Source organism: Bubalus kerabau, chromosome 1 (assembly GCF_029407905.1).
Source record: "Bubalus kerabau isolate K-KA32 ecotype Philippines breed swamp buffalo chromosome 1, PCC_UOA_SB_1v2, whole genome shotgun sequence".
NCBI classification, from domain to species: domain Eukaryota; kingdom Metazoa; phylum Chordata; class Mammalia; order Artiodactyla; family Bovidae; genus Bubalus; species Bubalus kerabau.
The window spans coordinates 91,379,219-91,407,103 of NC_073624.1; the positions used below are offsets into that span (position 1 = coordinate 91,379,219).

General features: G+C 39.7%; 2 protein-coding genes and 3 non-coding genes across 8 annotated transcripts; 1 reads left to right on the forward strand and 4 right to left on the reverse strand.

Annotated features, from left to right (window-relative positions):
* Positions 1-6,159: 6,159 nt before the first annotated feature.
* Positions 6,160-8,264, forward strand: LOC129653090 (oxysterol-binding protein-related protein 9-like). Its single transcript, XM_055582402.1, is given in 3 exon segments — positions 6,160-7,209; positions 7,212-7,876; positions 7,878-8,264. Coding segments are annotated over 3 exon segments (1,707 nt in total). The 5' UTR covers positions 6,160-6,455; the 3' UTR covers positions 8,166-8,264.
* A 1,163-nt stretch (positions 8,265-9,427) lies between these two features.
* KANSL2 (KAT8 regulatory NSL complex subunit 2) lies at positions 9,428-27,450 on the reverse strand. 4 transcript variants are annotated; one of them, XM_055582420.1, is made up of 10 exons: positions 27,323-27,450; positions 26,477-26,735; positions 25,484-25,662; positions 24,886-25,000; positions 21,722-21,885; positions 21,379-21,545; positions 20,351-20,447; positions 16,599-16,852; positions 10,795-10,914; positions 9,428-10,142 (listed from the first exon to the last, which is right to left on the reverse strand). In XM_055582420.1, the coding sequence occupies exons 2-10, from the start codon at positions 26,725-26,727 to the stop codon at positions 10,011-10,013; spliced, it is 1,479 nt and encodes a 492-aa protein (XP_055438395.1). In that variant the 5' UTR covers positions 26,728-26,735; positions 27,323-27,450; the 3' UTR covers positions 9,428-10,010. The 4 variants fall into 4 exon arrangements, with proteins under 4 accessions (XP_055438395.1, XP_055438404.1, XP_055438389.1 ...); XM_055582429.1 differs by having other exon boundaries at positions 16,701-16,852; positions 21,379-21,541; positions 21,718-21,885; XM_055582414.1 differs by having other exon boundaries at positions 21,379-21,541; positions 21,718-21,885.
* LOC129642608 (small nucleolar RNA SNORA2/SNORA34 family) lies at positions 10,337-10,475 on the reverse strand. The gene has a single exon (XR_008709859.1). It is a non-coding gene; the product is annotated as a small nucleolar RNA SNORA2/SNORA34 family (small nucleolar RNA).
* On the reverse strand, positions 11,890-12,021 carry LOC129642606 (small nucleolar RNA SNORA2/SNORA34 family). The gene has a single exon (XR_008709857.1). It is a non-coding gene; the product is annotated as a small nucleolar RNA SNORA2/SNORA34 family (small nucleolar RNA).
* Positions 20,124-20,259, reverse strand: LOC129642605 (small nucleolar RNA SNORA2/SNORA34 family). The gene has a single exon (XR_008709856.1). It is a non-coding gene; the product is annotated as a small nucleolar RNA SNORA2/SNORA34 family (small nucleolar RNA).
* Positions 27,451-27,885: the final 435 nt, after the last annotated feature.

Below are 27,885 nucleotides of genomic sequence, written 5' to 3' on the forward strand. Positions count from 1 at the left end.
TTTGTTGTTGCTAAGTCGTGTCCAACTTTTTTCAACCCTGGAACTGCAGCACGCCAGGCTTCCCTGTCCTTCATTTCAACAAAGTGAAGTCTCTGCTTTTTAATATGCTGTCCTTCCAAGTAGCAAACATCTTTTAATTTCATGGCTGCAGTCACCGTCCACAGTAATTTTGGAGCCCAAGAAAACAAAATCTGTCACTGTTTCCACTTTTTCCCCTTCTAATTGTCACAAAGTGATGGGACCAGATGCCATGATCTTAGTTTTTTGAAAGTTGAGTTTTTAAGCCAGCTTTTTTGCTCTCCTCTTTCACCCTCATCAAGAGGCTCTTTAGGTCTTCTTCACTTTCTGCCATTAGAGTGGTATCATCTGCATATCTGAGGTTGTTGATATTTCTCCTGGCAATCTTGAGTCCAGCTTGTGATTCATCTAGCCCAGCATTTCATATCATGTACTTTGCATATAAGTTAAATAAACAAGGTGACAACATACAACCTTGACGTACTCCTTCCCCAATTTTGAACCAATCTGTTGTTCCATGTCCAGTTCTAACTGTTGCTTCTTGACCTGAATACAGATTTCTCAGGAGGCAGGTCAGGTGGTCTGGTATTCCCATCTCTGTAAGAGTTTTCCACAGTTTGTTGTGATCCACACACTCAAAGGTTTTAGTGTAGTCAATAAAGCAATGTTTTGTTTTGTAATCCCCTTGCTTTTTCTATGATCCAGCAGATGTTGGCAGTTTGATCTCTTGTTGCTCTGCCTTTTCTAAATCCAGTTTGTACATCTGAAAGTTCTCAGTTCATATACTGTTGAAGCCTACCTTGAAGGATTTTGAGCATTACCTTGCTAGCATGTGAAATGAGGGCAATTGTATGATAGTTTGAACAATCTTTGGGATTACCTTTCTTTGGTATTGGAATGAAGACTGACCTTTTCCAGTCCTGTGGCCACTACTGAATTTTCCAAATTTGCTGACATATTGAGTGCAGCACTTTAACAGCATCATCTTTTGACATAGTGATTTCACTTCCTTTGGATATATTCCCAGGAGTGAAAATGCTGGATCACACTGTCATTCTACTTTTAATTTTTTGAAGAAATTTCATACTATTTTCCACAGCTACTGCACAAATTTGCATTCCCACCAACAATGACTTTCCCTTTTCCCCACATCCTCACCAATACTTTCTCTTGTATTTTTGATGATAGTCATCCTGACAGGTGTGAGGTGATACCTCATTGTGGTTTGGATTTGCATTTCCTTGATGATGAGTGATGTTGAGCATCTTTTCATGTGTCTGTTGCCCCTCTGTATGTTTTCTTTGGAAAAAACATCTATTCAGTTCCTCTGCCCAATTTTGAAACAGATTTTTTTTTTTTTTTGCTGTTAAGTTGTAGTTCTTTATGCTGTGCTGCTGCTATGCTTTCACGTCTGACTTTTTGCGACCCCATGGACTGTAGCCCACCAGGCTCCTCTGTCCGTGGAATTTTCCAGGCAAGAATGCTGGAGTGGGTTGCCGTTTCCTTCTCTAGGGTATCTTCCCAATACAAGAATTGAATCAGTGTTTCTTGTATCTCCTACTTTAGCAGGCAGACTCTTTAGCATTAGTGCCACCATAGATGAGTGATGAATGGACCACATTTAACACACGATTTTATTTTTTAATTATTAAAATAACACATACACATTATTGAAAAATGAAATTTCACCTAAAGGAGAAGAGATTTGTAAGTCCCATCCCCAGAAGTGACCGTTGTGAATGTTTTTGTGCATATCTCTCAGGCTCTGCTTCTCTTTTCTGTCTCTATCTCTCTTACACACAAGCAGATTCATTTACGTCTATGTGAATGTCACATAAATGTGGTCTTATAGATAGGATCCTGGATGCAGTTGGTCCGTGTACATACACAAAGAGAAACCTGAGGTCTCCTTGTCATCAGATAGAGACCCTACACCCACTTTCTTAGCTGCACAGAATTCGTCCATCCATGTGGACTAAAACTGATGGATCCCATCCCCATCTCCATGAACATCAGTGTTGTTGCCAATTTCCTACTGTTTCAACCAGTACTGTGATGGATCTTTGAAAAATTGAGCAAGAATTTTAGTGGGGCCAACTCTAAGGATCAGCACTGCTGTACAAAAATGCACTGTGGGACTTTGATGGGTCCTGCACACTGTTCTTTCAGTGGAGTGTCTATTCACTCTTCCATCGAGGGGATCTACCGTGGCCTCTGATTCTTCACTTTGTCACCAGACTAAAACTGATCCAGTTTTATTTTTCTGGAACCATTACTGACACTTTACCTCAGTTTCACAATCTTGATGGATTTAAAGTCCACTAGATGAGTATGATCAAGCTACTCTTTTCTGTGTGGCTTCTTTCACTTGGGATGTTCATCCATGTGGTAACGTCAGTACTTCATTTTTTTCATTGTGCTTAAATATACATAACATTTACCATTCAAACCATTTTAACTATGCTTTAAATTCAATGGCATTAACAATATTCACATTGTTATACAAATATCCTCACCATCCATGTTCAGAACTTTTCAATTTTCACTAATGAAACTCTGTAGCCATTAAGCTCTACTTTTCCTCAGCTCCTGGCAACCAACCACATTCTATGTTCTGAATTTGAATTTGACTTTTCTGGATACCACATACATGTGAAATCACATTTTTCTCTTTTTGTGACAGAGTTATTTCACTCATCGTCATGACTTCAAGGCTCATACACATTATAGCATGTGTTGGTATTTCCTTAGTTTTGAAGACTGAATTACATTACTTTGTATACATGCCACATTTAGTTTACCCATTCTTTTCATCAGTGGACACTTGGGTTGCTTCTACCATTTGCTCTTGTGGTTAATGCTGCTATGAATAGGACTGTACCCATATCTGTTCCAGTCCCTGCTTTCAGTCTTTTTGGTATATATCCTCATGTGAAATTGATCATACATTAATTCTGTGTTTAAGTTTTTAAAGAACTACCATACTGTTTTCCACAGAAGCTGAGCCATTTTACTTTATTCCTATGACAGATAATAATGATGTGTATGGAATCTACCCCATTTTTGTTATTTTTTGGCCACACTGTGTAGCACGTGGTATCTTCGTTCCCCACCAAGGATTAAGCCTGCACCCCTGCACTGGAAGTGTGGAGTCTTAACCACTGGACCATCAGGATTCTTAACCTCTGGATCTACTCCATTTTGCTGACCTATTTACCCACTGATGGATATCTGCATTGTTTCTGCCTCTGGGCTCTTGTGAACAGTGCTGCTATCAATATACATGTGTACAGCTGTTTTCAGTTCCTTGGGGTATGTATCTGAGAGCAGAGTTGTTGAACCATATGCTAATTGTACATTTATGTTGTAAGCATAGGTTGTGCCTTTTCCCATTTCCACAACTTTTAAAGTTTCCAATTTCTCTACATTGTTGCTAACATGTCATTTTTCGTTTTCTTAATTATAACCATTTTAGAATATGAGAAGTTGTTGTTGAATTGTGATTTTAATTTGCACTTTCATCATGACTAATGATATTTGACATCTTTTTTTTCTGTTTGCTGACCATTTGTATTTCTTGTGTGGAGAATGGTCTATTGAGGTCATTTATCCATTTTAAAATTGGGGGTTTGTCTTTATGTTGGCATACTCTGGATAACGTTTCATCATATATTTAATGTGCAAATATTTTAATTCTATGGGCTATATTTTCACTTTCTGAATTGTATCTTTTGATACAAACAGATTTTTAATTTTGAGGAAATCCAATTTACTTTTTCACTGCTTGTGCTTTGCTGTCAGATCTACAAAACTGTGGCTAAATCCAAAATTATTAAGATTTATCCCCATGTTTTATTGGAGCATTTAACAGTTATCCCTTCGTATCTGTGGAGAGTTGATTCAAGGACACTTGGGCATACCAAAATCTGCATAGTATTTGCATATAACCTAGGGACATCTTCCTATATGCTTTAATTCAGCCTTCAGTGAAAAGAGAAAAACATCTCAGTAGATGAAGACGTGAGCAGTGCACTTGGCCATCTACTTTTTGAGGAAGGAGACATGGCCGAAGGTAAGAATATACACAGATTCTTAAGCAGCGACCAAGGATCTGGCTGACTGGTCAGGAAATTGGAAAAGGGACTAGAAGACACAAAGAGAGTGAGGTAAAGATACATGACAAGACATGAGAATATGAGTGAAACATGAAAATGTTTCCTATCACTATCACTTGTTAACAACCACCAGAAAGCATTCTCCACTTAAAAATGGCACTGAAAAACCAAGTAGACAAAGTGACTTGATCAGCTGATGTTAGCTATCCTTCATCATCACCCTAGAACTAGGACAGATACATAAACGAAGTAGACAAAGATAGAGGTTATACTGAAATGGACTCCTAGTTATCACCTGGCTACTGTCCCCTTCGAATGTCTAAGCAGCCACCAACAGAGGGAACCCTGAGCCCCTGTTATGCACTATCCCTCAACCACACCACCTTCTTGGTAGTAAGCAGAACATACCAGGCCCTTTCAGTCCTTCGAGAGCAAGTGATACATCCTCACAGGGATGCCTATTTCAGGTACGGGTTTTGCCTTTCCTGTTCACAGGGCTTCAGGAAGCACTGCAGGGATGAAATTCCACATGACATAGCACCTAAGGAATCCACTGCACAGCAAAGGAGACTCAATTGATCATATCACACACTACACCATCCAGAAGCACCTGGCCTTAGACAGCCCTGGAACAGCCTACTGAAGGTACAGTTGAAAAACACCAGCATGGAGGAAATTCAAGGATGAGTGCTATCCTTCAGGACACAGTTGTTCATTATTTTAGTCGCTAAGTTGTGTCCAACTCTTATTGTGACCCCATGGACTGTAACCCACCAGGCTCCTCTGTCCACGGGATTTCTCAGGCAAGATTACTGGAGTGGGTTGCCATTTCCATCTCCAGGGGATCTTTGCAACCCAGGAATCTAACCCAGGTCTCCTGCATTGCAGGTGCTGGGCCTCTGGGGAGGCCCTCTTCTTCAGCACGCACAACATGCACTAAATAAGAGATCTCTAGAAACTGTTATGTTCCCCTGGGAATTAAAAGAAGTGGGCTTGGGACCAGGAGACAGAAGCAGAGTAGCCCTACTTATTACACCCATGACCTGTTGGGGTATTTCCACCTGACTTTAGGCTCTGCAAGATTACAGGTCCTGATCCCAAAGGCACTCTTACTGGTGAAGATAGGATCTATTTGTTGTTCACTCAGTCATGTCCAACTCTGTGACCCCATGGACAGCAGCATGCCAGGCTTCCCTGTCCTTCACTATTTCCTGGAGTTTGCTCAAACTCCTCTTCATTGACTCAATCACACCCCCAACCACTTTCTCTGAAGTACCACCAGGGAACTTCAAACTCTGTCCAGGAAAGGAGCTCCATTTCAGCAGGATAACTGACCAGCTGAACATAGGGCTCCAGCTCCATCTTTAGATCTACACTGAGGCCACAGCTCCCTCAGGATGCTGCCACTACAGGCAGGCCATGTCTTCTAACAGGTAATCTTTGCTTAGGGACTCCCGCACTTCCTGAGCTATAATGCAGCCCAAATAAGTCTCTTCCTACCAAATCTTAATTACAGAGGATAAAACCTTGGAGGAGGGTAGTAGTTAGGTGTGGCCTTTTCCAAACTCTTCACTTTGCATTTCCAGACAAGTGGCCATCAGAATCTCTGGGTGCTAGGATACAGGTTCCATGGCCTCTACTCCGTACCCCACACCCCCCCCAAAGGTATCTGAACCTGTTAATTTATAAAACCACCAGACTGAGTGATGTGGATGCTGGCAGTTTGCCAATAACTTTTTAAAAAACAATGGAAAGATGGGACTTCCCTGGCAATTCAATGGTTAGCACTCTGCACTACCACCCCACCCCAGGGGAGCAGGGGTCTCGATGGGAAACTAAGATCTTACATACTGTGTGGTGGAGTTTAAAAAATAAAATGGGACCAACTGCTCCGCATCGGTGATTCGGCGGAGGGGGGGCGAAGAGGGGTGCTCGGAAGCAGCCCTCGGCTCCCTCCCCTGGAGGCACAGAGGGCGGGGGCCTTGGCGAATGGCTTTCTTGGGGGCCACTTGCGGAGTGAGTAGACCCGGAGGGTCTGGGAGAGGGGCCGGCTCCCACCCCTGAGTTCCCAGAGACCCTGCTGCTTGCCCAGGCCGTGGGCACGAGTGTGATTCTCTCCCTGCCTCCATCCCGTCGCCCCCTGGGGGTTTGGATTCAGGATTTGTTCCTAGTGTCCAGGACTTTGATAAGAAACTTACAGAGGCTGATGCATACCTACAAATATTGATAGAACAGTTGAAGCTTTTTGATGACAAACTTCAAAACTGCAAAGATGATGAACAGAGAAAGAAAACTGAAACCCTCAAAGAGACAACAAATAGCATGGTAGAATCAATTAAACACTGCATTGTGTTGCTGCAGATTGCTAAAGACCAGTATATTGCGGAGAATCACGCAGATGGAATTATAAGTACTATTAATCCTGTGGATGCAATGTATCAACCTAGTCCCTTGGAACCTGTGGTCAACACAATGCCTTCCCAGACTGTCTTACCTCCAGAACCTACTCAGTTGTGTAAGTCAGAGCAGCGTCCATCTTCTCTACCAGTTGGACCTGTATTAGCAACCTTGGGACATCATCAGACTCCAACACCAAATAGTACAGGCAGTGGCCACTCACCCCCTAGTAGCAGTCTGACTTCTCCAAGCCATGTCAACTTGTCTCCAAACACAGTCCCAGAGTTCTCTTACTCTAGCAGTGAAGATGAATTCTATGATGCAGATGAATTTCATCAGAGTGGCTCATCACCAAAGCGCTTAATAGATTCCTCTAGATCTGCCTCAGTCTTGACACACAGCAGCTCGGGAAATAGTCTAAAGCGTCCAGATACCACAGAATCACTTAATTCTTCTATGTCCAATGGAACAAGCGATGCTGACCTTTTCGATTCACATGATGATAGAGATGACGAAGGGGAGGTAGGGTCGGTGGAAGAGCACAAGAGTGTTATCATGCATCTGTTGTCACAGGTTAGACTTGGAATGGATCTTACGAAGGTAGTTCTTCCAACATTTATTCTTGAAAGAAGATCTCTTTTAGAAATGTATGCAGACTTTTTTGCTCATCCGGACCTGTTTGTATTAGTGACCAGAAGGATGCCAGAGACCGAATGGTTCAGGTTGTGAAATGGTCTCTCTCAGCCTTTCACACAGGAAGGAAAGGATCTGTTGCCAAAAAGCCATACAACCCCATTTTGGGTGAAACCTTTCAGCGTCACTGGACATTACCAAATGATACTGAAGAGAATGCGGAGCTAGTTTCAGAAGGACCAGTTCCCTGGGTTTCCAACAATAGTGTAACATTTGTGGCTGAGCAGGTTTCTCATCATCCACCCATTTCAGCTTTTTATGCTGAGTGTTTTAATAAGAAGATACAATTCAATGCTCATATCTGGACCAAATCAAAATTCCTTGGGATGTCAATTGGGGTGCACAACATAGGGCAGGGTTGTGTCTCGTGTCTAGAGCATGACGAACATTATATTCTCACATTCCCCAATGGTTACGGCAGGTCTATCCTCACAGTGCCCTGGGTGGAACTAGGCGGAGAATGCAATATTAATTGTTCCAAAACTGGCTATAGTGCAAATATCGTCTTCCACACTAAACCTTTCTATGGGGGCAAGAAGCACAGAATTACTGCTGAGATTTTTTCTCCAAACGACAAGTCTTTCTGCTCAATTGAAGGGGAGTGGAATGGTGTAATGTATGCAAAATACTCAACAGGGGAAAATGTAGTTTATTATCGATACCAAGAAGTTGCCTATAATTAAGAAGAAAGTAAGGAAGCTGGAAGATCAGAATGAGTACGAATCCCGCTGCCTTTGGAAGGATGTCACTTTCAACTTAAAAATCAGAGACATTGATGCAGCAACTGAAGCCAAGCATAGACTTGAAGAAAGACAAAGAGCAGAAGCCCGAGAAAGGAAGGAAAAGGAAATTCAGTGGGAGACAAGGTTGTTTCATGAAGATGGAGAATGCTGGGTTTATGATGAACCATTACTGAAGCGTCTCGGTGCTGCCAAGCATTAGGTTGGGAAACAAAGTTTGCTCCTGGTTCCAGGGCAAGATGCATAATTAAGCAACAATCTTCCTTTGGGAGAACCTATTCACTCCCTTCTTATTGCAGTGGTTCCTATCTCAGGGATACTGGACTTTCTGATGCAGATGAACAATTAAAGCAAGCAAAGCTTCCCTTTTTCCTGTCTGTGGCAGTTACAACGTTGATTTTGGTCTTGAGAAAAACTTCAGGTTTTGAAAACAAGATGTCTGCTCCTTTTCCAAATCCCACGGTATAAATCCCAGTCTTAAACTCTGCATTCTAGTACTGCTGTTGAGATATACAATACAACATGTTTCCTAGTTCATATAATCTTGGGTTCTATATATACATATATATAATATAGCTGATGCCAGATTTTTCATAAATACTCCATTTACTGTAAATATCAGTTCCTCTGAGTTGTTTTAGAAAATTTAGTGTAATGTATTAAAATCACGTGTTAGGAAATTTCATGGTCTCACCTACAATAACTTTTACTTTGGAATTGAACTATTATTAAATTGTATCTAACTCTGAAAAAAAATAAAAAAATAAAAATAAAATGGGAAGAAGGTATTTTAATCCCTAATCTTGTTGCAGAAGTTTTTCAATCTGCATAAGGGATGTTCATGAATACTGTAAAAAGTACTAGACAAGAAAGCAGTGGGAACAAATAAACTGGAGTATACAGCAAGCCCTATTAAAGATGATCTCAGGATTCATCTGACATGTCTTCTGAGTCACTTCCTGACCATTCCCAGGAAATAAACTAAAGCCAAGGTGATAATGTAACTATATAGCTTTTCTCTATTCCATTTTCACAAAGGGTAACTTTTTGGTCTCCTTGTCATACTACATTATGGTGAGATCACACACTCCTAGCTTTACACACACACACACACACACACACACTCCTAGCCTTAGAGAACTCTGGAGATCACACACATACACACACATAATCCTAGCCTTAGAGGATTTTGAGACAACAATCAGCCATTAATTGTGAGAAAAAAATTTGAGTGGGAGGAAGGAGCACAGAGGATGAAAAAGACAGACATCTGGGAGGAATATGCAGAAATACCATAACTAGGCAAGTAGGTTTTAGTAAGGGAGCCCTTTCCATTTACTTATTACAGGTTTTTAAATCTTTTAAGTGTATCTGTCTTTTCCCTTTCTCATCAGACAGCTCCCAACCCGCCCCAACATATAGACACCACACTCTCAAACACAAACAAAACATGCATTCAACTCATTGTTTTATGTTTTCATAACACTTTAACATTTAATAGAAACTATGTACAATAATTTTTTATTGTATCTTACATAAGATAGCCACTACAGAAATTTACATAGGTTAGAAGCAAGATGGATGGTTTAGGAAGGCCCAGTCCTATGGGCTATTTTCTCAAAGACTATGGGTCAGAGATCATTGAGGAGGAGCTTCAGAGTACCCAATAAGGATAGGAGGTGAGGAAAGGCTAAAATACAGGCTGCTAGACAGAGATAACCAACCACTGGGTCCCTCAACATCCCAAGACTTGGGAAACAGTATTACAAAAACCTCTCTTCCCTTAGGCAGTCTCCAGGACTCTCAATCCCAGCAGCTCTGATGGGAATCACCTACCTCTCCCCCTTGCATGGAGTGGGAAGACATCCACAGCTTGTAGACACTATTGGTCCCTGCCCCCAACATTTGTTTGACTAGAGCACTCGATAACCCAAAAGAAAAACAAGGTAGTCTGGACTGTCCTTTACAGTGAGACGGGTCAGAAATACTTGTTTAAAGAATGGGAAATACAAATCCTCCAAAGTCAACTGGTTCCCAGAACAAGCTATCAACTAACAGAAGTGGGTTCCGGCTTCCCATTTGCAGTAGCTATTCCACTCTGAGGCAATGGTGCAGGGGCTTTCTCAGAATTTCGAGGTCCCTGTGATCTGCACCCATCTCCAGCCATCTGCATCTGGCCCTGTTAAAACAAAGTCAGTTTGGTTACAAACTCATACTTTGTGGCCTGCAGCATGAATCTGACTTAAACAAGACAGCAGATATAAAGTAACTCTGTAGTTGCTTTTCCCCATACTTGACTATTCCTGACCCCGGAATCACAAATCATTACTGGCAGCATTCCCGAGGCTCTCCCCAATGCAAAGGAAAGCTGTGGGTTGTTTCTTCCAAATGAAACCGCCATTCTCTGCTGAGGTTCCAGAACAACCGACAGATCACACAGGAAGACAGTGCTCTGGGCCTCTGTTTGAAACCAACAGCTATAGTGTAACTGCAGGTCTTCAGTCAGGGCCATGAGTGTCCCAGCCAAAGCTCAAAGAAACCAAATCACACTGCTTGTGCTTAACTTTATGATGAAAACAATTCCAATACTGAACTCTCCCTTAAATCAACCTACATTCCTTGCCTCAACCTTTCCTAGTTAACCAAATAAATTTATGTCCTGCCCTCCCAGATATGGGGACCAGGGGCTAGCAAATGTTCTAAGGCCCATCTGGAAAACTCCAACCAGGGGCACCTTTACAGCTAGTGATGACCACCTCAACCCCTGGGAGTACATGCCAGCCAGGGCTAACATGGCGCTCTCTGCCTGGCTGAAGTTATTCTTCACTTGCCAAAATATCCGCTGGGCCTTCGGCAATTTCTTTGACGGGATGATCTTCAAGGGTTAGTGAAGGATCAAAAAGCAAGGGTGAAGGAGGGCACTGCATACCGTCACCCACAACATCCAAATCCTAAGAAAAGAAAAAGAGAAAAACCTATCAGCAACACCGAGTGAACCAACGAGCTCAAGTTTGCCTACTTTTAGCAACTCTCACAGCAGTTCTTCCCATCCTTCCCTCACCCCTTGTCTACCTTTAAACAATAACAAATGTGCATGCAACAAATGGGACAAGATGGAAAAGTAGTGACTCTTGCTGCCAAATATAAAGTGCATACCACTATAGCAGCTTTAAGAATATTTTTTAAACAGGAAAATTCAGGGACAAAGTAGAATAGTAGCTACCAAGGGCTAGAGACAGAGGAGATGTGGGAGTTACAGTTTAATGGATACAGTCTCTGTCTGCACTGAGAAAAGTTCTGTGGAAAGTTCAATGGAAACTGATTGTGGTGATGGTTGCTATATACTAAATGTATATATATTAAATGTACTTAATACCACTGAATAGTATGTTTTAAAATGGCAAATCTTACATTATAAATATCTTACCACAATAAAAAATATTTTAAAGAAGCATATACTAGGAATTCCCAGGCAGTCCAGTGGTTAGGACTCCATGCTTTGTTTCACTGCCAAGGGTGTAGGTTCAACCTCTGGTTGGGGAACTAGACCTATGCCACACCCCGCCCTCCCCAAAACAGGCATATACTTCTAAGACTAGTTGTAGTCGACCTCTAAGTTCATGAGTGATGCATCTAAGATGGACAGCAGCATAATTGTAAATTAAAATGAAATACTGCCTTAGTAGACTGGACAATATGAGACCACTTGATAAATATTCTAACAGCCCCAAAGCCCGCCAGTGAGTAAAACAGGAAGAGGTATAGGGAAGAAAGAAGGAAGACAAAGAAACTCCAAGTCCTTCTGAACGGCCAAGAAATATTCTGGTTAAGTCATTATGCCTACAGAGAATAAGTTTCTGATTTTTAAACCTAACATAATCCAACTGCCCTTTAAAATACACACACATGACATTATATTCTACAGACTATGTTTCTTCCAATTGAACTGGCTATTCCCACTGGAGGGCTGAAGCCAACAGACCATAGGAAGACAATGCTCTCGGCTCCTGTCTGAAACCAACAGCTACAGCAAACTACTGGTCTTGATTCAGGGCCTAAAGCGCTATAAAAGCTCCAACAATGTGTCAAACTCACTTTCATGCCTCTGCTTTCTAAGCATTACTGTTAAACTCTGCTTCCCAAGAGTGAAAACTATCTAAGAGTTTAAACTGTCCTGTGTTAAACGCACTTTACAGAGGATCCATGTCTCCAGTAATTCAACTTCTTGAGAAAAGTGAAGTTCTATGCTTTAAAAATAAGTCTTAAGAATTCGAAATACTTTCCCTTGGTTTTGGTCACCAAAACAAAGAATCATATCCTTAAGGTAAAGGAAGGAATATAACTTTCAAGCCTTTGACTGTGTGGATCACAACAAACTGTGGAAAATTCTTTGAGAGATGGGAATACCAGACCACCTGACCTGCCTCCTGAGAAATCTGTATGCAGGTCAGGAAGCAACAGTTAGAACTGGACATGGAACAACAGACTGGTTCCAAATTGGGAAAGGAGTACGTCAAGGCTGTATACTGTCACCCTGCTTATTTAACTTCTATGCAGAGTACATCATTCGAAATGCTGGACTGGATGAAGCACAAGCTGGAATCAAGATCGCCAGGAGAAATATCAATAACCTCATATACGCAGATGACACCACCCTCATGGCAGAAAGCGAAGAAGTAAAGAGTCTCTTGATGAAAGTAAACAGAGTGAAAAAGTTGGCTTAAAACTCAACATTCAGAAAACTTAAGATCATGGCATCTGGTCCCATCACTTCATGGCAAACAGATGGGGAAACAATGGAAACTGTGTGTGTGGGTGTGTTTTGTCGCTCAGTTGCGTCCGACTCTTTGAGACCCCATGAACTGTGTGTGACCTGCCAGGCTCCTCTGTCCACAGGATTCTCCAGGCAAGAATACTGGAGTGGGTTGCCATTTCCTTCTCCAGTGGAAACAGTAAGAAACTTTATTTTTGGTGGCTCCAAAATTACTGCAGATGGTGACTGCAGCCATGAAATTAAAACACACTTGGCCCTTGGAAGAAAAGTTATGAACAACCTAGACAGCATATTAAAAAGCAGAGACATAACTTTGCCAACAAAGGTCCATGTAGTCAAAGCTATGATTTTTCCAGTAGTCATGTATGGATGTGAGTTGGACTATAAAGAAAGCTGAGCACTGAGGAATTGATGCTTTTGAACTGTGGTGTTGGAGAAGACTCTTGCGAGTCCCTTGGACTGCAAGGATATCCAACCAGTCCATTCTAAAGGAGATCAGTCCTGGGTGTTCTTTGGAAGGAATGATGCTAAAGCTGAAATTCCAATACTTTGGCCATCTGATGTTAAGAACTGACTCATCGGAAAAGACCCTGATGCTGGGAAAGACTTCATGAAGGCGAGAGGAGAAGGTGACGACAGAGGATGAAATGGTTGGATGACATCATTGACTCAATGGACATGGGTTTGAGTAAGCTCCGGGAGTTGGTGATGGACAGGGAAGCCTGGCGTGCTGCAGTCCATGGTTGCAGAGTTGGACACGACTGAGCAACTGAACTAATAAAGGATGTGCTAGACTTAAAAAGCTGCTCAATCTAGGCAGAAACATAAGGAAAAGGATATAGCTGGCTACCTAACATCTATTTCAGATGTGTTAGAAACTTTTGTACACAGAAACCAGTGTTCTCACACAGTTAAGACTATTAACTACTGGGACTCCCTGGCACCCCAGTGGTTAAGACTTCACGCTACCACTATAGGGGGTGCTGGTTTAATCCCTGCACTGGTTTCAAGGAACTAAGATCTTGCATGCTGCAGACAGAAGGGGGGAAAAAAAAAGACTGTGAACTGTTTTATCCAATTCTTTTAGTATGCACAATTATCAGGCACTCGATCCTTGCACAATGCAGTGGCTAGGGGCAACAGTGTCCAGTCAGAAATCAGTGCATAACTTCAAGGCAGCCCTTTGTGTCCATGGTTCTGTACCCTCAGATTCAATCAACTGCAGATCATGAAGACTGTAAAAAGTATTCACTGGAAAAAAAAATCTGCGTAGTAAGTGAACCCACACAAGCTCAAGCCCATGTTGTTCAAGAGTCAACTGCATAATTAACTAACGTGAAACTTAAAAGAACCCATGTAAGTACTGTGGCAAAACGTTTCAAAGTCTCAAAATGACAATGGCATAGAAAGTTTTCAAAGAAAAATAGATACTAAAAATGCTTTCTTCACATATTGAGTGTTGTCTGTTATGAGAATTAAAATTGGGAACAGGAACCTAAAATAAGAGGAAGAAAGGATCAGCAGAAATGCCTAACATAAGAGGAATATGTAGAGACATACCAGAACATAGGATAGAATCCACATTTTGTTCTGATGTAAAAAATGGAACTCAAAAAACAAACACAAAAAGAGAGCAAGCTCAAAGTAATAGGATTAAGGTATTAGAAACTATTTTTTTCCAGCAAGACTAGGATATTCAGAATTTATGGGAGGACAAAAATTCTTTTATAAAACTGAATTTGAATGTGTTTCAACATTTTCTGGAGAACTTTTACCTCCAAAGAATAAAACTACTTTTTAAATGACCAATGTGGTTCATCTAAAGTACATTAATACAGACATAATAGATGATCAAGTACAAATAGTTAATTATCACTTTTAAGCCTCTAACAACAAAGGTCCCTCTTAAAAACCCATTAGATTCTCAAAAATAAAGTTACTTCTCGTACATTCTTTCACATCGCATAATTGCTAACATTTTGTGTCATTATTCTCTGAAGACAAGAATATAATCTTCAACAAAGAGTCATATTTTCTCACATCTAAATCATCAAAAGTTTGAGAACAATCTTTAAAATTAATGACAAAAACAAGTGAAAGGGGAAACAAAAGGGACAAAACAGAAATGGCTCTAGAAATTAACAATCACATGAAATAAAAATTAACAATAATCTAGTACATCTAAATAAAACACGTGCTAACTTCTACATATATACTATGTGAAGGGAATCTGGCAACGTAGTACTTGATCAGGTTGTTTTTAAAACAGATAAATCTGTTCACGTTACTACGTTTAAAAAAAAATAAGGAAAGATAGTACCTCTTTGGGTTTTCTTCACATGTAAAAATGAAGAAAGTGGACAAAAATTTGCCCATCAATCTAGGGTTATCTATTCATTTACTCTCTTCAACACAATCTCACTGGAAAACTTTGGAAAGCACTGGAGTATATAATCTCTAAGATTCTCATATCCTATGAATCTGTTTGAAAGAAAAGAATTTTTAAATTATTTTTAATTTTTTTAGCTGTGCCATGCACCTTGCCAGATTGTAGTTTCCCCATCAGGGATCAAACCAATGCCCCTGCAGTGGAAGTGGGGCGTGCAAACCACTGAACTACCAGGGAAGTCCAGAAAGAAATGTTTTAAAAAGCAATTATAATCAAGATTATAACCAAAAGTATAATTTTATTATCATAAAGTGACAAACATTAATATACTAAGCCTAAAGACAGTATACAGTCAAAAAAGAGGGTAAGGAAATTTATTCAGTTCACTCTTCTTTTTGGGCCACACCACTTGGCTTGTGCGAACTTAGCTCCCCAACCAGGGAATGAACCCAGGCCACAGCAGTGAAAGCATCCAGTCCGAACCACTGGACCTCTAGGGAATTCCTTGGAATCAGCTTACTGAATCAGTACCACTTTTTAAGATATTAGCCTTTCCTGATGTATCTTTTTAGTGAGCAATACTGTAGGCCATCCAAATCCTGCTTCTACCCCTACACAAACAATACGGCAAACTTTACTAAATTTTCTATTTAGATTTGTCACTTTAAATATGCCATGGTTATATATGACATATTAAATTCAGAAGATGTCATAATAAATAATGAAAACCTTTATTAGAAAGCTAAAGATTAAGCCAAGTGCTAAAAAGAGAGAGGGAACATCAATTGATCCCTAAAGTGAATGACATAGTAGGGTAGTGCTAATTAGGGAAGCAAATACAATGAGAGATGCGTTTAAGAGCGAGAAGCAGGCTGAAAAGGCAATGAAGTGTATATACTTGGAAGGTTGTCACAGTAAATATTTAGAGAGGTCAATGATATCCAAGTCTGTTCACAAAAGAATCTTTAATAACTATCAAAAATGAAAAACAGTAGGCAGAGCTAAGTTTAGGGCTGTTTTTTTGGGGGGACACATTAATCTAAAAATGATAACCCTGAATACACAATCAAAACACTTTGCACTGCTGAGTAGATATTGGAAATCATTTGTATTGTTAAGATTCTAGTAAATTACCTTGTGAATGGGCACCAAATTTCCCAGCTACGTAAATCCAATCACAAAGAGACTTTCCCCCAACTTCTTAGTTTATAATTCGTAAATCCAATCACAGAGACTTTCCCCCAACTTCTCTTAGTTTATAATTTCCCTTATCATGCCCTCAGAAAAACTTCTGTAAATTTAAACTGTCTCTAAACGAATGTGTTAACATACAAATACGACCATACATATCATTTCAAAAAATTTATCAGTTTTTTTCTTTTTTAAACCACAAATGACTCTAACCTAGTCTCACCATTAATAAACAAGGCCTTGCCTCAAGGGCCAACCAGAGCAGAGCTTCTCTAACTTACATCACTGAACTCCAGAGGTAAACTCTCAGTGGGCTGAAGCTCGGCAGCACTCAAGTACAGATCCATGGGGCCGGCTTCCAGATCGTCTGGCACAGACAGTACCTGCTCGGGCTTATACATCTGAGGAGGCAACTGGAAATGCAGTGGGCAGCAAGGATCCTCAGAAAGGCTTACAGGAACTGGTTTGTTGCAGGGTACCTCTTCAGACCCCTGGCAGCATTTGAAGAGAACCTGATTCGTGTCCTGACAAATATCTGTAGAAAAATGGTCAAGGGAAATAAAATGGATCTGTCCGAGGCATAAAAAAGTTGTCTGCCATGTAAAATTCAAGGTCTGGACTACATAAGATTATTAGTTACATCTGATACAGAATCAAATGCAGGTAACAATTTTTAAAGTTATTTCTCAAATTTTCATTTACTAGAGTAATTCTAGCTCTACCAGTAGTGTAAAACTAGTCCCCAACCTCCATTTCAGGATCTACACTTTAGAATAGACACTAATCTCATTCTCTCCATGAGGGTCAAATATAAAACATTTAAAAACATAGTGCTAAGTGTCAACAGTAATGATCCTAGAAATCCCTACCTATCCAGAAGAAACATGTCACAGCAAAAGCAAATAGCTTGCAGGGGCCCCCTCTGCAAGACTCCTTCCAAGAGTCAAAAGATACAATGTTGTTTCTGCTGTTAAGCAGATAGGCAGAAAGTTTTAAAAAAAAAAACACATTTTGAACTTTGTTTCCAAAATGTTTATTACATACATTTGTTTAAAAGAAGCAGGGTACTGGGGAAAACAGAAGCTCTAGTAATGTAATTAGCTATCATACTCTAACAGGAAATACTTTGCTTTAATCAGGACCCATGGAAAGAAGTACTCCAAGAACACTCCAGGAGCCCTAACAACTTCTATTATGGGTAGAAACAGAAAGGGGCTATATTTCCAAATTGGCAAAGAAGCGCTGTAGGATGAACGAACATTGAAATCATGATTAGATAGCAAAATTTCAGAGGTCAGTCTACAAAATACATTTTCCTCAAGTTTTAGCATTTCCTGATATCCTAACTACACAGTTATTTTCCCTAAATTAATAGACAACTGTCATTTCAAATTTGGGCTCATTTTTTAAACCAGAAAGTACAATTTTCTATAAATTGATTGTACCCAATTTTCTATAAACTGATTATGCAAGTATGGGTAATTTTTAATCCTCCAAATTTTAAGGTTAAGTTTTTACAGGTAAAAAATCTAATGTACATTATAATTTTTAAGCCAAATAAAACCTCTTGAAGAAAGTTACTTTTTTTAACCCATTCTTAGAACTTGCCACACTCTCTAAAACAGTTACACAGCACTGCCACTACCAGCATCACGGCCATCTGTGTGCTGCGGAAGGTTTATTAGCAGCATTCCCCGCCTCTGCCCACTAGATGTCAGCAGCACCCCCACCAGAGCTATGACTGACAAAGATGTCTCCACACATTGCCAAATGGGGGGCAATGGCCCCCACTGAGAACTACTGCTCTCAAGGTACAGTATACAGCTCACTGTAAACAAATAACTATTGAAATGAAAACCAATGCTCAAGTTAACAACAAATTGCAATCTCTGTGTGCTTAAGAAGCCCAATCTTGTTTATCAAAATCTTAAATGTTAATCCATTAAATGTTTTAATTAGAACCTTTTTCATGTAATTAAAAGGACTTTCACAAGCCTCTTATTTACTATCACAGTATCCCTGAAAACCCTTTTACCCCCCTCCTCCACCCCTTTCCTTTCAGATGGGGACAACAGACAAAAGAAGGGAATGGTTGACCTACAACTAGAGACTGGGTCCTTCACTTTCAGTCCAGCGCTCTCTCCATTAGACCAGAGTAAAGAGTTAACAGGTCACCAATGGCAGTCGCATCTTTCTCTGGGATAAGGACTTAAGGAAGGGTAAGTGACTTAGGCAACCATGGAGTGGAAAGGAAAAGAGCATAAAAGAGAAAAATAATACTTCCCTTCTCTTTTCAAATACATTTTATGTTCAACTTTGCTTTTTTAAAATATTAAAATTCTAATAAACTGAGTATAGTGCAGTAAGAAAAAATCTAGAATACTCTTTAATATCCATAAGTTGGGTTTTTTGCCTTATAAAGTAATTCAAGGCCACTGAAGAAAACCTTAAAGTACAAGGCAGAGGGAAAAAGGACATTCATAACCCCACCATCCAATAATAGTCACATTTCTATTATATTCCCTCCCACTATTAGTTGCATGTAGTTAAAACCATACTCTACTGAATTCCATATTCTATTTTTGTCACTATCATTTTCTTGTCATTCGTAAACTTTAAATATGTTTAACTCCTGAACATATTCCATATTACATTTTATCAAAATTTTCCTATTTTCCATCCCTGAAAATGTCTAAGGCTGTCTCTAGTTGGAAGAATTTTATGTAAAAATAGTGATCTGTATTTGATATCTTCTTAAATTCCCAGAGATGACATCAAAGAACATGAACATTAAAAAAGAAAAATAAAATATATGAATATTGTCAAACTGCTTTCTAAAAAGCCTGTACCACTTTACAGTCTCACTGGCAATGTTTAGAAAGGCCCATTTCACTATTTCCTCAGAAACTTTTGAAACTTACTAATTATATTTCATACATAGATAAGTATCAAATTTCTAGATTAGGGGATTCCCAGGTGGTCTAGTGGTTAGGACTCAGCACTTTCACCACCAGGACTTGGGTTCAATCCTTGGTCAGGGAACTAAGATCTCACAGGCTGTGGCAGTACAGCCAAAAACAAAATGCATAATTAAAAAAACTTCCTTGTTTTCTTATTTATTTATAGTGAAGATGAATACTTTTCAACTATCAGCCACTTCTTTTAATCTGTCCGTAGATAGCCTTTGCCCAATTATGTTTTCAGTATTTATCTTTAGTTTTTAATGATATCAAGGACAAAATCCTTTATCAAACATTTGTTACATTAATAAACTTGTAAAGTATTTAATAAACAGAATAGAAAAAAAGTCAGTTTTCCTTTCAAAAAAGGTTTTCCTTCCCTTCTTAGCAGAGAAAATACATTTTACTTTCCAAATATTTGTGTATTTTGCCAGGCAAATGAAATGCAGCAAGATTTATGCCTTTCATATAATAAAGATTATATTTTAAAAGTGCATTAACTATGAAAGTGACTTTTCTCAATGTTCATAATGTAGATGCACTTTCACAATCTAATACACAACTCAAAACATTTTACAACCAAATTACAAATGTAAGTTTCCTATTTGAATGAAAACTAAAATATACAAGTCATGGCCCTGACCACACAAAAGGGTAATATTCAAAGACAGCTCAGAGTTCAGAATCATCCCACTGTTTTTGGATACACAACAATTTTCTTTTATAGTAACTGGATTTAACATTATTATATTTTTAATGAAAAAGTTAAACCAGGGATCTCTAAATTTTGGAATCCTAGTATTAATCAACTACAAATAAGTATTAGCCCCTATCACCAATGACTTGAGATGTTTCTTTCTAATGAATTGACCATTACATTTCCAAGATCTGAAATGGCCAACAGACCATAGAAAGAGACTTCTTTAGGCTCCTGTTTGAAACCAACAGCTTCAGCAAACTGCTGGCCTTGATTCAGGGCCAAAAGAATACAAAGACCTTCAATTAACTAAACTATCACAGATCCCCACTAGCCTTCAGATTAGCTAGCAAACTAAACAGAGCAAAAAAGATACGGGTAAGGCAGTGTCTGGTCATTGGAAGAGACTGATTGGAACAACGAACATCATCCACAAAGGCCAAGCATCTCTGACTGGAACGAGTGGTATGGGCCTAAAATGAGAAAACACGTTAGTCAAAATAAATTATCTATCATTTAACAATTTATTCACCGATGCTATGCAAAAGGAAAAAAAATTTAAACCTCATGTGCAAATAACGAGCCAACCATAATTTGAAATACAACTCCTCCATATTACAAAAGTGTGATACACAGGCCTAGAGTTTTTCAAACTACCTATCTTTTACTTATCTTAAATTGTAGTCTTATGCTGAGCCTCAAAAAATATGAGAAAAATGGAATTACTCTTACTGATGTTTTGTTTAAAAATCGTTTTAAACAAGTTTAAAAATGATCACTTAACTTGGTTCATCAAACTTACTGACATTCATTGTTGTTATTCTACTTATTTCTCTGCTTTCTAAAACAAGAGTCACAAACTGTTAAGTGTTCTGTGCCTATTTCTGAAATGAAGATTTCTGAACCAAGTAACTTAGAAATCTATAGCAATCCTTCAATATGCAGATGAAAATAAGAGTCCAGAGAGGTTCAATCAGAGCAGGCACAGAATTGATCAGAAGGGAACTAAAACTCATGTCTCTGGACTCCCAGGTAAATGCTCAATATACCCCATGTCCAGTAAGTTAGATTTCAGAACAAAAATTTTGAAAGTGAGAGTTAATCGTTCAGTCACATCCAACCCTTTGCAACCCCATAGACTGTAGCCCACCAGGCTCCTCTGTCCATGGATTCTCCAGGCAATAATACTGGAGTGCGTAGCTATTTCCTTTTCCAGGAAATCTTCCCAAACCAGGGTTCGAACCCAGGTCTTCCATGTTGCAAGCAGATTCTTTACTATCTGAGCCATCAGAGAAGCCCTGTAAGCCTAGTAAGTGAGATTTTAGAACCACAACTGCACAGCAGTGATCACCGTAACTCTGTAAAAGCAAATGTATACACCTTAGAGGTATATACACAAATTACCTGTTGGGCGGCACCATCTGTGGCCAGCATTCTGCGCTCCTTCAGCTGCCTGTGTAGTAAGGCTTCCACTCCATAGCGCTGACGGTACCGACGAAGACATTTTAGACGCTTTAAGTTTTCTCGTTCTTTGGCCAGAAGTCCCTCTGGGCCAGTCAGGAGGCTACTACCTGGAAAGTCAAAACAATCAAGATGTTATTTGCCAAGCAACCAAGGATGCATCTTCAAACAGTTTCAAAAGCAAATCCTTCTCCAGTCCAGGTAACAAAAAAGAAATAAGTCTAACTACCAAATTCACATGTTGATTAAACCCACGACAGGTTGTGGGAAGTGGCATATAACTTGCCTAGAGCTTCATGTTCCACTTTGCGATTGTGTAAGTAACGTCGCTTCTTCTCTTTGAGCAAATGCTGAAGTCGTTTAAACTGATCAATGTACAAAGATTGCAAGCGAATAAGCTTCTCACGCATAATCAGGGCCACTTCTTCTGCTGTGTAGACACCAGCATGTCTAGAATAAGACGATTCAAAAAGGATAAGAAGGCACAACAATAAGACCCAAGCTTAAAAGGAGCAAAGAGTAAAGGTTAGACTTAGGGTTGCTATTCAACAAGCAGTCAGTGCTGAGACAATCACCTTACTAAATAAGAATGTTTTCACAGCATTTTACTATTGTTATCAAAAAACAAAATACCCAAGAATGGATACTAATGTATAATCTCAAAATGTGGAGAAGGAAAAATGTTTCATTATGCTCCCCAGTTATTTGCATTATGTTTAAACAGGAGTAAAGCTACAGTACACTCAAAACTTTTATTAATCTCCAGTCTTGTTCCCTTTAATAATTTAATACAGAAAAAATCACCTACCAGTAAATTACAGTGTTAATTTAGTAGCATGTATCTCAATATATTTTAATTAAAGTACAAAAGATCACAAACAATTACAACTTCTAATTTAAAAGTGCACTTTTAATTGGTGGTCCAGTAGTTAGAATTCTACGCTCTCACTGTTGAAAGGCCTGGATTCAATCCCTGTTCAGGCAACTAAGATCACATAAGCATAAGCCACAAAGCATAGCCAAAAATAAATAAATAAAAATAAGCTACACTTGTATTTTGGAGTTTATACCAGCCCTCAAAACACTGATCCCAATGGCTAGTCAATGTCCTCAGCTCATTCTCTTGACAATATTCTGAAAATATAGTACCCTGGAGAAACCCTTAATTGCCAAAGATCTAGATCCACATCAATTTTTATTAAGCTTTGCCACCAACTATGAATTAACAAAACTTAAAAAAGTATGTGCTCTTTAAAATTTAACTCTTAAATCACTGAAATACACAGAATAAAACTATTAACTTTAGGACTGAGAGCAAATAATCTCTGCCAAAAACTTTTCTTAAATATAAAAAAGAGATAATACCTGTGCATAAGAAAATTACAACTACAAAGTACTCTGAAATTATAAAAATGGCAAAATCTAAGACTCAGAAAATGTGAAAATTTCAAAAACATCTAATGTTTAAACAAGGTGATGAAGTTATTCATATTCAGGAAAATGGGGCATGTCTGCATTAATGCCTGTATCCCTAAAATACTGAAGCCTGAACCTAACATCATTTGTTAAAATGAAATTAATTTCACTGTACCCTGTCAGAAGAAGATTTAACTGGGGACTACAATTAGAATTTACAATAAATCATTTGGGGAGGCGGACGAGCATCCTAACTAAGGTAAATGCCTAGTTCATGTGACAAATGAGTCATTTATTTAAAGATGGAGCCACAAATATTCACAGCTAGTTTTAACTTAAAAAATCATGTACTAACTCTTGCTCTGATATGCACAAATATAAGTCTAGGTTTATTATTAGACCAATTTCAAAAAAGGGAATCACTTATTATATCATATTAAATTGTTTTTTCCCCTTGAATGTTCCTTTCAGGGGAAACTGACATCTAACCCTTTTAACACTTATATTTCTCATAAAATTAACTGGTATTTTGTTTCACGTAACAATCTCCTTTAAGGGCTTCCCTCCTAGCTCAGTCGGTAAAGAATCTGGCTGCAATGCAGGAGATCCAGGTTCAAATCCTGGGTTAAGAATCCTGGGAAGAATTCCTGGGTTGGGAAGATCCCCTGGAGAAGGAAATGGCAACCCACTTCAGTATTCGAGCCTGGAGAATTCCATGGACAGAGGAACTTGGCAGGCTACAGTCCATGGGGTCGCAAGAATTGGACATGATTTAGCGACTAAACCACCAAATCTCTTGTATGTAAGTCAGGTTAGCGTAAATGTGGATCAGTGAAGATTGACCCACTCTAGATTAGTAGAGAGAAAATGAAGTTTCTGGACCTTACAAACTGAGTGTTTACCACACCAAAAGACAATCACTTTGTGATCCTACAGCATGTACACCTCAATCAAGTATGGCATTTCCAGATGCACAATGTAATATAACTATATAAATTAAATCTATATCTATCTATATCTACATCTATATATATATATATATAAAATATCTATATCTATCTATCTATGGCTTAGTATAAAGTTTCTACTGTGAAAATATCCTGCTAGAAACAAGCATTTCTTCTCAAACTACTTACATGGACTTTCCAAACAAGTAGTTCCTGAATAGCTCTCTATATTCAGATTACTTAAAATAGATGAAACTACTCTACTCAGAAAATAGAACCCTAAATGACTTCTTATAAACTTCAGAATCCAAGGAATGAAGAAGATGCTATTCTTAGAATTTGTCAAACACAGTCAAGTCTAGAAATATATTACCCCTCCCACTATTTAAGAGTTCTTCCACCTAAACTGTCAGTGGGAAGTATCAAGAGATAGAAGTTAGGAAAAAACAAAAACTAAACCCAAACTATGAGACACAGCAACATTAGACTTTTGAGTGGCAATGTTCCGTAACTCCAAAGCGATCGTGGGTTAAGTAAAGAGCAGAACCTTAGTAAGATAAAATTAGGTCAATTACTCCTGGGTTTCTAAATCAGTTTCTCTTTCTTAGGCATGAAACCAAAGGAAGCTCTTAAACAAATTTAATTTTTCTTAAACATATAAAGTTAAATAAAATATAAATTAATCAGAACTTGGGGGGGGGGGTTGTTATTCAAATATAATAAGTTTTTTATTCCTGAGGTTTAAGTCAAGAGCAAATTCTCATCACTTTTCTCTTCTCTGATCTCCACCCACCTCTCAACTCCTAGGTCCAAGAAATCTATTTATCCCCTGCACTTTCGCACATGTAGAATTTGATGTCCAAAAATTTTCCCAAATTACAAGACTTCTAAAAAAGAATCGAATCCTACTCTGAGGCAAGATGGTGATGAACAATGACACTTTTAAATGCAGAAGCTATTACTGCTCACAAATAGCTAAGCTATCTTCAACCCTCCTAGCTTATTAATCTATTAACAGCATGCAGTACTACATTCCACATAGTACCTTCTAAAATATTTTAAAGCCCTATGTGGAGTTACAACTTACTTTAGGGGATCTTCTTGATCACTGTCTATGCTATCAGCTTCACTGTCAGGGTCACCTCTCCATGTCTGATCCACAGTAATGGGTTCCTGCTCCCCATCACTCCAGCTGTCTTCATCTGAGGCAAGGAAGGGAGAGCAGCCATTAAGACTTCTCACCTCTGTAACTCCACCACACAAAACTAGATTACTTAACACACCAATCCAAATCTTAAAATTAAAAATGCTTAATACAGAAGCACCAGCAAATAAAAATGGCTTAAGAAATATACTTCCTGAGTCACAAATGAGTTAACCATAGCCTCAAAAGGACAGAAAGGTCAACTCAAAATTATTGTTTCCTGAAATTATCTTACCTAACAAAGTTAAGTATAAAAACAGCACTGAAAGAGTCATAAACTCAGGAAACTAAACCTAAGCACACACTACTTAAAACCAAAAAGACTGGTGAACAGCAGCAGTCCTGAATTCTCCCAAACTGGCAATGAATTAATAATAATATTGTACTTTCAAGTGCCACATATGTTCAAGGCACTGAGATAAACCAAAGTTCTTTGTTAACTTTCTTCCTGTTTTTTCATTATGAGAGAGAAGATCCTTACCCAGAATTCGGCTGGCTTCACTGCGACTACTTTCTGGAGTCTGAGACCCCAGCTCTGTCTTAGCGTATGAGCTCAGCTGGCACAAGAGTGTTTCACCCACAGGCCCTGGACTGGTCTTTTTCATTTGTGCATGAAGTGCCAGGGCGTTCCTACGAGCGTGTTCAGTACAGAAGGACGCCCTAAGGAGACAAAATATTAACGTTTCATACTCATGCTCCCTCTTACAAGGGCTCAATGATTTCCATAGACAGTGATCTTTAGATCATTTTCAGGAAATTAAAATGACTATTATCTTCATTTGTAGATTAAAAATGCTAGTGAGGCAGAATAATTTAACAGGCAAGGTCAACTCATTTGGTATTACTGAAAGGAAATGCAGGTTAACATACCCTAGGGATCTAGCCATCTAAGGAAATAGTCCAACTATAAAAATGCTGGTTATCATTTTGCAATAAACCACACTGATCCACTTTCATCTCTCAAAATTGGTTCTGGAAGGCAATTTTACATTTTATAACACTTCAAAATCAATCCATTGTAGGTAGTAAGATGCGGGACACAATGCAGAATTATCTAGCCAATTTCTGCATGGATACTTTGCTTAAATGATGAAAACTTTTCCTAGAAAAATACACATGTATACAATTTTGCATTACCTAAGATTCAAGGACAGCCACACGAGCCATGGAAACTAGGCTTAAGAACAATCTTTATTTTACAGGTAAGGTAAAATAGCCAAAGAGATAATAAAATGGCCCAACTATGAGATGTCTCCTCGTTTTCACCATTTAAAAAAATTTTCCAAGGATATACCCATAACTTCAATTTTACAAACACGTGGCCTAAAAAACTTGGCGGTTGTTTCCAAGGCCACATCCTGCCACATCTTCCTCTCACTTAAAAACTAAAAGTACATACGACAGGTATCTAACACACACACACACACACACACACTCTCTCTCTCTCTCTCTATACATACACACACACACATACCCATCTTTCTTCTCAGGCTTTGGGGCAGCACTGGGACATCTTTTCCCGTTCTTCGTCGATGTATAACTACACTGCTTGAAAGGCGCATTCTTGTCTTCAAGGATATGCTTAATGCAAAATTCCTGCCCCTCCAGACGAGGTTGCGAACATGGACGATGAGTAAACGAACAAGACAGGGGCTCCTGAGATCTGGGCACTGGGGTGATCCTCCCCCGATTGGTCGGCAAGACGTGAATCCGAATCCTGTTCATACCAAAACCTGCAGGGTCGCACAAAGATCAAAAAGCCCTTACCCTCCCGAAAAACCCCAGCTCCACAATACCCGGGCAGACTGCACGCGGCTTCTAAAACGCCAGGCGGAAGTCACGCTCCTTAACTCCCTTCCGCCCAGGTCTACCAAGATGTTACTGAATTTGCCTCATCTCAACTTCTCTGTCCAAGCCCTCCCCCAACTCCGACCACAGCCACGTTCAAAGTATCTCAAGGGCTCGCACGGTCGCCACACGAGGGAGAAGCAGCAAGAGGCGGAAGCGCCAGCTCCTGCCCAACGCCGCGCCGCAACGCCGCAGAGCCACCCGCCCCACCCCTGGCCTCCGCCTCCCCGCATGCCGCCTTTGTCCCGGCCCGCCTCAAAGCTGAAGGCTGGGCCCTGCCCATCCTCGGAGGCCCGTGCAAGCGCCATTTTGTCCTAAGACTCCGAGCACCGGCGAATCTGGGTCCTGGAAGCCTAGAGGAGTAAAGCGACCCTGACGCTGATTGAGACAGAGCAGCAGCTCGGAACAAACAGAAGGGGCGAAGCAGCAGCCTAACTCCAAAGGCGAAGAGCAAGCACAGCCGCCATCTTACCTCTGCCGCTGCGCCGCGCCACTCGCTTTCTGGCGGCGCCAGCCACTTCTAACCATGCCTTTCCGGGCTCCCAGCCACTGATTGGATACTGAGCCTACGACTCTGTGTCACCATTGGCTATCTATCGCGCTCAGGGGGCGGGGCGCTGGGAAAAGGCGCGGCTGGGTGGCTAGAAGAGGTGTCTGTCAGCAGCTCAGCTCCGGAGAGAGTGAGACGGAGGGATCGTGGGTTGTGGGACCTGCTCGGTGAAGAGCACTCTTTACATTTCCGATCGTGGCTGATGTCCAGGCGGATTGGGGGCGCTCTGTGTGTGATCTTAGGCCGCAGCTATTTCGCCACCCCTACACAGTGGGTACAACAAAATCGACATGTAGAGGCCAAAGAATCACTGTACATTTGACTCTCATTGTCTATACAGGAAAAGGCTTTAGTTTTCTTTTGTTAACAGTTCATTTATGGAAACATTATTTTTCAAGTATTTACTGAGCCTGGGAAATTACACATATAAACTTTTAATTTTCAGAACCCTAAGAAGTAGAAACTATGAACAGAACGGGCCCATA